General features: G+C 29.5%; 1 protein-coding gene across 6 annotated transcripts in view; it reads right to left on the bottom strand.

Annotated features, from left to right (window-relative positions):
• Positions 1-2,793: 2,793 nt before the first annotated feature.
• Positions 2,794-11,635, bottom strand: part of shi (dynamin-1 shibire) — a 69,455-nt gene continuing 60,613 nt past the window's right edge. For 3 of the 6 annotated variants that reach the window (XM_088274284.1, XM_088274285.1, XM_088274286.1), the window contains one exon: positions 2,794-4,701. In XM_088274284.1, coding sequence (XP_088130410.1) covers positions 4,638-4,701 — 64 coding nt within the window. In that variant the 3' untranslated portion in view covers positions 2,794-4,637. The remainder of the gene's footprint in view (positions 4,702-11,635) is intronic. The other 3 variants (XM_088274287.1, XM_088274288.1, XR_015838888.1) reach the window with 2 other exon arrangements.

The following is an 11,635-nucleotide window of genomic DNA, read 5'->3' as shown; positions in this document are numbered from 1 at the left end:
CCTCAGGAAAGCGAATTAACCATGATAAAAGAATGATAAAGTAAATAAAATGTCAGGACAACAAAGCAAACATATTTCTTTGTAAATATGGAGCTCTACAGATAAAATAGGGACTCGATAATTTAAACAGATTTAGTAACTATATTTTTTAATCTTCCATGTCAATCTGGTAAGAAGAGAAAAATGGATTGCCCTGTATAATTTCCAAATATTTTCACATAACTATCTAAATCTAGGATGATGTAAACTGAATAATTTATGATATACATTTAACTTCAACATCGTAATACACCATTCATTATTTTCTGGGATTACATGTACATAAATGTTCTTTAAATAATTAAAAGAAACAGCCCAGATCACATGAGATATGCTGTAAGAATCACTGGCAAAAAGTGTAAATGATAAACCATCTCAGAAGTATGTGTAGACAGATTATTCACATAAATTCAGCTGCTTAGACAAGCAGCTGAATTTATGTGAATAATCCAACAAAAAAATTGATGCATTTCTTTCACAGATAAAACATTTTTATTGCATTTATAATCATGAAATCTTTTTTACTTACAACTATAATATTTTAATATGCCAAACTCCATATCTAAATACTTTTGCCTGACATCTATGAGCCGAGAAAATAACTACCGATTGCAGTCAGGGTTGTTTGCAGCGCGTGATTCTCTTGTCAGGGTATATTGGTGTGAAAATTGATAAAATAATAATTGAATCAAACTAAAAAGTAAACTAAAATCATACAAAAACGACAGATAAAAAAAAATACTGTCAAAATAAAAGTAAGTATTTACAAATATGTTTACCATTTGACAGTGACAGTTTGGAACAAAAATCCGCTAAATCATCTATAAACCTTGTACTTAGTAAGCAAGGTAAATAATAAATGTAATTCGTATAGTTGAAATGTAACTTTGTTTTAAATCACTATAAATATTTTATTATAACTTAATAATAATGTCTACCGGTTTTGAAGCCAACCGCTTCTTTATCAAGACTGATTAATACTTAATTATTCAGTCTTTATAAAGAAGCGGTTGGCTTCGAAACCGGTAGACATTATAATTAAGTTATAATAAAATATTTATAGTGATTTTAAAACAATGTTACATTTTAATTACAAAATGGAAAATCACAAAGTAAGTCTTCAAATATAAATTGAATGTAATTTGATCTAAAAAAAAAAATTACTGAGTTATTCCATAAACAATATTTTCATCATTTAATGGCTCACCCGATATATTACATATTTCAATTAATCCATAATTATAAAATATATTTTTTTAAATTTATCATTTACTAGATAAATACCACTGTATATTAAAAATTATTGTAACATATTTTCATGTATTTAACAGCATTACAAACTCCGTATAATGATATTGATGCGGCAAAACACATTTCACAATAGATTTAAATAAATAATAATATTTACCAAGTAAATGTTGATTTTAAAATGGATAGATCGATACCACAAAATGACTGGCAAATCAATATGTTTTATTTTTTGAAATTCCATGCTTACACTGTGCAATATATACAGGAAATATAATTTTTACACATATTAAATGCCTAATAAATCTAAAATATTACTAATTGTATAAAGAGAACTATTTATTTATTAATTTTACAAAAAAAATATTGGTTACAAGAGATTTGTCTAACTAAATATTACTAGAGTAAGATTTTCAGTCTGGAAATACAAAAATCTAGATCATAAAATTGGTTCATAGCGATCCGAGACTGCTTAAGTAACTCTAAATCCATTCTAGTGAATTTTACAGAAGACAGTTTTTTTTGGTAATCTGATAGATGGTTTTAGCTGAATTTGTATATAGTTCATTATTTTAACTTTTGACTGAGCGGAGTGGAAAGTTAAATGTATCACCTCGCTGCAAACCAATCGTTGAGATTAAAGAAGAGAATTTTTCTCAATGAACTCTGGTAATATAAATTAGCAGTGGTTAAATTACACAAGCAGTATACAACCCTAATAATTACCGCTACTAACCCCCTCCCTTCCCTGTGTTGGGTATCTAGTACACGTTGCTTCTAATAACCATCAATATCTCTACAAATATTATAAATACAAGGTTGAGATTTTAGGTATTCCTTCATAATATATTTACGCATTGATTTAAAAAAAAAAAATAATAATCTGAATTTGTCGTGTACATCGGAAACAAATTCGGGTAAAACAGCACTGTGAGTGCCTCGACCTTGGATTTCGATGATACGTGAAGACGATGCGGGCAGCGTGACACTATATTCGCATCTCATTCTTGCGTACTTCACTGTGGAAGTGCGAGGAGTGCGGCCACTACCAATACTAGCGGCAGGCGGCAGTAGCTCTCGGGCTTGCAACCAAAGTGGGTCTATGCCCGTTCCGTGAGCGTTGCCAGACGGTTTTTTAATGTTTTCAGCAATTAAATCTCAAATTATTATAATTTTTCACTTCAATTATAATTAATTAAGGGGATTAGCAATGAATGTTCTTATTTTTTCGATTTGAAATTGCTAATCTTTGATTGTGTTGTGACTACCTAACAACGGCGTTTTTATTTTAGCCCCGTAAGGGAAAAGTTAATATTTTTTTTCTACTATTTCTCGAATCAGTAAATCCTAGATAATAAATATTAAAAAAGTCATCTATAAGATTCATTGAATGGCATTAGAGCTACTTTGCGTTACACATCCTTCTTTAAATATTAAATACTGTTATTAATTATATATTGCTAGCACAAAGATCGATATTGAACCATTTGTAAGCATTTTTTAAAGTTTTTTTTTTTTCAAATTTCATTGTACAGATGAGGTAAAATACAGATATTTTTTAATATCAAGTTTCATAAATAATAAAAGCATTTTTAAGATTTCTTATTATATAGATATCTCAACATAGATGAAGAAGAATATGGATGTCTGGGTATTTAAACCATAGATGTCGTAGAAGAACTAGCAAACAGAATATATTTTAAATTGAAGTGTAAATAGTAGTATGGTTGTCAATCATGGGTAGAATGAAGAATTTTATACCTGTAAAAAGTAATCATTTAAACCAGCCCATGACAGGTCGTAAGCCCAGTATATCTCCAAACTTCAATATTCTTCTTTACATATGTTGAGATATCAGTAAAAAACTTGGTGTAAGTAACACATAAGTAGAGCAAAATCCAGAATTTATGAGCAAAAATTGGAACAGACTCACAATATTGTGGATAAAGGTATTTTTTAATGTTTTTTTGTGACATTTCTAGGAATGTTTAAAATGCCAGAAATTATCGCAAACCGTTTAAATATTCACAAATTAAAATGGTATGCATTTAAAAATTAATATTTACAATAAAAAAATAATTCCTAGTACCGAAACAGCGCCGCCAAAATTAGTGATCCCGCTTTAAAAGTATCAAATTAATCCAGTATTACTGAAATAATTTCTTATTGAGATGTTCAAAGGTGTGATTAATATGAAATATAAATATCAGATAAATATCAGAAGTTGTAAACAAGAGGTGAACAATTTAATTTGGAGACCTAACATCTAAATGTCGTGTTATTTTTATTATTTAATTTTTTATTTTAAAGAAAAGAGAAATATTTGTTTTTTTATTATTTACACAAATATTTCGATTTCATACTATTTCTGTGAGCCTAAGCGGCTCATTATTAGAAATAGGTATCAAAATGTGGTAGAGTGGGTTCGAACCGAGAAACTCTGACTTAAGAGTCCGCGACACTAACCACGGGAACACAACCCGACACGTTTAAAAACTAGGATATTATTAACCCAGTACATGCTTTAGAATGAGTATCATTTGCAAAAAGTGAAGCTGTAATTTGTGGTATGAGATGTGCACTGGTGTGCGCAGTTTAAAGGTAGGCAGTACGAAAAACAGTGAATTATTTGCGGGAAACGCTTAAAAGCGTCTTTTACATACTGTCGGCAGAGAGTGGGAGGCACTTACAAGCATTCTATTAGCTTACTTTTGGTAGAATGCATTAGTCACCAAAAAACATTGCACAGATGGGAATTAGGTTTGCGGCTACTTGAGATTAATATACGACCCTAATTCTTCTTCTTCAAACCCTTATCCGCACACGATGGTGCATAGGGCACTGCGTCATATAAATGCAGTGTTATCTTGATCGTTAACACATGAAGAAAAGATGATCAGCCGTCTGTTTCAGGTACCAGTCCAGGGTGATATTGAATAAATATGGGAGTGGAAAATTATTTATATCTGTTTGACCCGACTCGCAAACCCAAATCTGATTGGGTTTGCGGTTACTTGTGATTGGTATACTAAGGGTCGGGCGGCAGACTGTCTGAGTATAATTAGGATCGGGGTTGATGAACAAAACCGCCCGACAACAATGTGTTAATATTATTTTATAATTGTTTATTCAAATTTGACATTTAGATGTCTCCAAGTGTTAAAAATCGCTGGATAGAAATACCTTCATTTGCTTAAAATTGTGTACAACTTTACTGTTTTTTTTTATTTTTACTATATTAATCTATGCGATTTATCAATAAACTTTTTAATAGGGTCCATTCTAACAAATAAATTAAAAAGTAAAGTAATTTAATATCACGTTATGTACAAACTGCATCTAGAAATCACTCAAAATGGCCGCCCATTCTGCGGTCTGTCCGGCATCCTCGGAGGGATGTTAGGTACTGGTCGACTGGAAAATAAAACAAAATTATTAGAAAATGAGCCTAAAAGGTTATTCATAACAAATCAGATCAAAATAATAGGTTGTTGGAAAAGAACTGTTTATAAAAGGGTTACGAAAAACATAAAAGAGACAATAGGTCAATAAATGAGCTAATACTGTAAGAAACTGGATGTAAAAAAGATAATAAACTACGCTTTGTTATGTGAAATTTATCATTGGATGAAATGCAAAATATATTTTGTACAGAATGGTAGCCCAGATAATGATTATTTTTATTTTTTTTAATATATTATAATTTTTAAACAAATATATGTTATATTTTTTAAGTTATAGTACCAAGAATCCGGGGATCACCATGAAAAGGTGATGACCATGTCCCTATCAACATGGTCATCACCTTTTCATGTGAGTGTTTCGTATGACGCAGTGTGGAGTGCTAATTTTTAAAACAAATTTACGTCATTCATATTTTAATTTTGTCCACCTCCGTAGTGTAATGGTCAGCACGCTCGGCTACCGTTCTGGAGGTCCCGGGTTCGATTCCCAAGGGGGGTAAAATAAATAAAAGTGATTTTTTCACTATAATATTTATTCAATATTACCCTGGACTGGTACCTGAAGCGGAGGGCTGATCACCTTTCCTTCATGTGTAAACGATCAAGATAACACTGCGTTTATATGACGCAGTGCCCTATGCACCATTGGGTGCGGATAAGGGTTTTTTAATATTTTAATGACAAAACTCTACAAAATTAATATGAAAAATATGATTAAAAAAATGGAATTAAGTGATAAAATGAGATCAGGACTACCATTCTATATATGATCAGTTTTATAATCAAACTAAGAACATAAGAATAAGAAAAAAATAAGAGTTGAGGCAGAAACAAACATTTTTTAGTGCAGTGCAAAAGCAAGACATTGTGCATAATATCAAGCCATCACAATGTTATATTTATTTTTAAATATTATATGGTTATTAAAGAACGTAAAATAAAATGTTATAATTGAGTTGCCGTAATCATCACGGAGAAAAGATAATTATTGTCACTTAAAATCATGAAAAAAAGATTTTAAAAAAATTTAAGTTTTTATAAATAATATTCATCAATCTACTTTTAAAATATTAGTTAGATATTCAATTATAATCTATTTTTTACCTGTCCTTCCATTTGTTGCTGTTTGAAAGTGCTATATTTTTTTAAAGACAAAAACAAGGTATACAAATGTAACTTCTAGCCCCACTTCCATATTCATAATTTTTTAATGAAGGAAAGTATCTATGGAATTAGCAGATATTTGAGATGCACCGAGTATCAACCATATAACCAGCATTGTTTTTTTTAAAGCCAACTATTTTTAAAATACAGGTTCTCTTACAAATCATCTTTTACCAGAAAAGCAGAAAACTTTTGGTGATGACGTATTTCATTTCTGTGGGAAATAACCAATTTAAACATGTAACACACTGACACGAGCAACTACTAACTAGTTGATGCATCTCTAGTAAAAATGCTCATTTTTGCAATTTCATGCATAGTTTACTTTTCTCCTTCATCTTCTCATACTCTGTGAGAGGAAGATAATGATTAAATCCATTTTTATTAATGCTAGAGGTATATGTTAGATTTTTTGGTGGTTGAATATAATTGTATCCACAAATAAATATGCACTCAATTTTAATACTTCTACTTTACTTTCTAAAAATACCTTATTGTCTACAATATTTATCTTTTATTTAAAAAAATTATAGAACTCTTGAAATTTAGTACATATTTATACCATTTTTGTAGTATTGTCTATTGTGTTTGTTCCTCGTTAAAAAAATCAAAATAAATAATTTGGAGAAATTTGAAAGGGGTTTAGAAAGAAAAGTCCGATATAAACATGAATTTCCAATGTTATTCATAATATTATGTATATTCATAATTTTTGTAGTACAGTCTACATGCTAAACATATTGATGATATAATGCTCATAAATTGTTGATATTCTCATACAGAACTTAACTTATAATATCCACAGATTCAGCGCAACATGGAATGTGGAGATATTGCATACTGAGTTCAAGCCCACTCTTCAACAACCAAATTATTAGGAAAAATAAGCATAATAAACATAGCGTGATAAAAAGATTCAATTATCTTGGATTATGTTAAAAGAATAATAAAGAAAACATCATACAGCAGAATAATACTTTTTAAAATAAGAATAAAAAGTTTTTTTTTTAATCATGGTAACATTTAAATATTTGTGTAATATTTTTTCTATGCTTTTCATCGGCTATCATATATGTCAAAAGGTTTGGTTTTTAGGAAATCTTGATTACTCTTTTCACTTCTTTGCATCAATTCGAGATAATTTTAAGTCAGATTATATTAGTGTTCATTTTTAAAACTGCAAATAATCTCAACTGGCAGTATTTTGATACTGTTAAATGGTGATTTTCATCCTGCTATAGTTGAAGAATGTCAAATACAGTATGCAATGCACCATTTTAAGTAATTACCTAGGGATTACATTAAATACTTACAATTAAAGAGGTTATAATATTAACACATACATTTCTACTTTATAATACATTTTCAATTATGTTCACAAAGCAAAATATCAATTACTTATATTTTAATATTTTACAACAATCAACAATTTTTAAAAGCGTAATAATTATCTCTGGTTAGCTAGAGACGGCTAATAGACAATATAACATTTTTTTAACACGGTGAAAATATTTCGTTTTGCACTTTCGTCTATGGTTTCTAGTTATCACCCTTTTCTTGTGGTTAATCTATGGATGACCACGGATAATTGAAACTACCGGCAACAGTGGTCTAACTCGCAATAAATTTAATAATCCTTAAATGAAATAATTTAATAAAAAAAACAACAACAAAAGAGTTAGTTTTTTATTCTATTATATTTGACATAATTAGGTAACCAAGAATGTGTGCTTTGATATTTTTAGAAACAAAATGAATGATTGTAATTATTGAGCAGGGAAATATTTTTTTTATTAATAATTCAGTATGGTAGATAATATTATAGTGTGAATCTTATTGTATGTTTCTACAAGTATTCAAATATGTTAACTAAATAAATGTTCGCCTCTGTACGGCTGTCCAAACTCAAAACACAGTAAGGGACATTTTTTTTGTAGTACGTTTTTACTTAGTCCAAAATGTAGATTAAAGTAGATTCTACTTATTCCAAAAATGCAAAAAAAACGTACAACAAAAAAATGTCCCTTACTGTGTTTTAAGTTTGGACAGCCGTGTAGTGTAGTGGTTAGTTTTTTGGCTACCATGGTGAAGGGTCCCAGGATCGATTCCCATTTGATTGGTCATTATCAATAAAAGTGATTTTCCACCGAAATATTTATGTCACCTGGGACTGGTACCTGAAGCTCAGGGCTGATCACCTTGCTTTTGTATAATCAATAATAAAGAAAACACTGATCCAGTGCCCTATGCACCATTGTATGTGGATATCAGTTGAAAGAAAGAAAAACTAAATAATGGAAAGATGTTAATACTTTAAAATTAAATTCGACTGAGATTTTCAAAAAGGTTTCAAATCACAAACGTTCCTACAACTTGAGCTATGCGTATCGGTAGTATATGATACCCATACAAACTTGAACCCTGCAAGGCAAAAGGTATAGCAAATAACTTAGTAAACTTGTCAGAAAAGCATGCACACTTTTTGGTTACCTGGCATTTTCAAACGCCATGTTTTCCAAATCGAGAACTGGGGTTAGGCCACTATCGCGTCGGTAGCCTCAAATGACTTCAAAGAACACGTTTTAAGAAATTTTATTACGCAGAAATAGTCTGAGTGTGAATATGTTCTTTTTTCCTGTAACACGTTTATAGGTTAAGAAAAAGCTTGACTACAGATCTATTACATAACTTAGAAATGTAAATATCAAATCATTGAAGAAAAAAAATCACCTCAAAATGGAAATTTAATTTTGACATTGTGTCATTTTACTGATAACATTAATATAGCCTGTGATATGATTTTTTTTTATATTTACCATCAAAACTTTCAAAATGTTTCTAAAAAACTTGTTCTTTATTACATATAGCTCATTATTTTACTATAATGATGAGGAACAAAATAAAACATTAATGTCTTGTGGATCAATACACCATGTGCAATAAAAATAGTTGTGGAAATATTTCCTTCAATGTGCAACACTTTGAATTTAATAATCCATTTTTTTAATGCGTGCGCAAAAAATCATTGTGTGAAATATATTCTTCGACAATGGGCCGTAAAAAAATTCACATTAATTAATTCACGTCACCACAGATTGGATGTTTTGATTTTTTTAATGGACTGAAATACAAGATATTTTTTATTGTTTCCAAGATGATTTAGTGTATATTCATAAAAAAAAGTATGATTATTGTGAATCTATGAGCGTAAACACATGTAAAGAATATACTAATTTTTCATAGCTTTTACACGTACAGAATTATTGTACAATGTTCCCATTTTCATATAATTGACATTTTGAGATTGCAACTTCTAAATTCTCTTTCTATAAAATTTTGGACGACTCTAAGACAAAACATCCTAGAGAAAGAACGCGGAAGAAAGGCGTGTAATATAATTAATAAAGAGACAATCCAAATTTGTCTAATTTTCATGCAAAACCAAGATTAAATTTGAGACATTCGATTCAAAATTCAGCGTAATCTTATTTACAAATGGTAACAATAGATAAAGGATTATCTAACTTCTATTATAAGGTTATTAAGTATTTTACAACATCCGTTCCTTTTTTTCCTTCGATAAATGTGAAGGTATTAAAATTAAATAGAGTACGGTTCTCGCTTTTGGAAAAATAATTTTGAATATCTGTCAATTAATGTCACTCGTTTAAATGATTAGGAAATGCGCTGCATAAAGCAAATTATTCATATACTTTTTTTTTGTATGAGTAGGTACTCTTTGGCTGGTTATTGATTATTATATTATTTTATCAAGTGGCAGCACTGTGAAAATTTCAACTCTACCAAATTCAAAATGGCGGTGTCGTAACCGATCTAGTTTTTTTATTATTATTTATCTTTAAACATACAGTAGCACTTACTAAGCTATAGATTTAATGATAACACCAAAAAGATTTCAAAGATGCAGACATCAAACGTTTTTCTAAGTTAATCTAAAAGCTTCTGCGATTCAACGTGTTCTTATTATGTGCTAGATTCATCCCTAACTATGTAACACCTAAAGCGATGTGCTGGTTTACATCTACTCGATCAATATTACCATATTTTGTGTTCACTTTTATCAATATACTTTACAAACGACTGTGAATTAATTAACAACTTCAAAACCAATGGAACAACATCTTTATATATTTTTTAAATTCATTTATAAGTGTAATGTAATTCACAAGTTAACTTTTTTTTAAGTGGCCGCTATTCGAGTATACTTTTTTGTAGCTATCATAAAACATATGACTCAAAACCATAGATAAAGTAGACCTCTACAGTGTCATGGAGTATTTTTTCACCAATGAAAATCATATTTTTTAGCATAGAAAAAAATATGCAAGAAAAGAAACATTGTTGAACGATCCAGTTAAAGAAATACACAATTAGGTGAAAAAATCAGAAAATAACAATTTCAAAACAACATTTTAGGACATTTGTCGCTTGTAAAATTAGAATTTTTACTCAGATTTTATTTGTTACTATCTTTGGTAGTTTAATGATTTTGGTTAATATGCAAAAGGTCATGGGTTTGACTAATATTATTTAATATCACCCTGGACTGGTGTCTGAAGCACAGGACTGATCACCTGGCTTTTATGTAATTAAAAATGAAAATATCAATCCTTTATATGACTCAAGACGAGTGTAACAAGAAAAAATGGTTTTAAAACCCTTTAAAATTTGTTATTTTATACAGCTTATAATGCCAGCATTATTCTGGTATCGTCATCACATTTCAGGATTTTGGTGGACAATTCTAAATTTGCTTCTAACCATGCCACACACGCCGTACAAAAAGAATAATTTTACTTTCATCAGTGGGATTTCTTTACCTGGAACATTCAATCAGGCATTTTTTTTTAAAGAGAACATTTTGTAATCCAATTTGTAAAAAGAGAAGAAAAAATACCATTCATTTCTCATTCAATCACACAATAATGTACAATTTAACAATAGAGAATATATAATATTACATAAGATTAGTATTGTACACTTTGAGAATATTGTAAAATGTCGCCAGAGCCTTTGATGAAATTTTTGAGAAATTTCGCAAAATACAAATAATTAAGTATTGCCATTTTTAAGTTTCTTTTATTATTATTATTTTTAATAAAACAGACGTCTTTTTTAAAATATAGGGTTTGCCATTTTTAAATTAATGAATTGTTTCGGTATTTATCCGCCAATGGCCGCCTCTTGCACTGGCTTGGTTTTGCACACCTTATTTGAATTTACTTTGAATGTTGGCCTTCAGATCGTATGAATGATTGATATGACCTCACAAAAAGCTAGCCCTACAAAAAGCCTGCCAGTGTCAAAAAGAAGATCTGGGTTGCCATATGATATCGTCGAATTTAAAGTTGACAAAACAATTTAAGATCACCTTTTTAGCATATACATATATATAAAAATCAAGAAATGACAGTGCAGTTACAATTTATTCATTGACCTCTGCCAACCATCTATGTACCATATATAAAAATCAAAAATTTGCCGGTAAATTTTCTTTGATTTCTTTACAATTTAAATTCATCATGATACTCAAAGTAGTTTTATTGTAAAATATATGTATTTATAGGTGCAGCGAGACTGTCGATAATCTGAACAAGCATTTGATTTTTTCCTTCTAAATCAATTTTTTTTCATATTAGTTTCAGTGTAAAATAATGTTCCTATTAAATTTAAAATGCTATTGAAATTTTAAAAAAGTA

Source organism: Brachycentrus maculatus, unplaced genomic scaffold, assembly GCF_059751285.1.
Source record: "Brachycentrus maculatus isolate JH-2025_06_01 unplaced genomic scaffold, ASM5975128v1 h1tg000653l, whole genome shotgun sequence".
NCBI classification, from domain to species: domain Eukaryota; kingdom Metazoa; phylum Arthropoda; class Insecta; order Trichoptera; family Brachycentridae; genus Brachycentrus; species Brachycentrus maculatus.
Note: the sequence above shows the minus strand (reverse complement) of the source record. Positions and strands in the feature narration are given on the sequence as shown.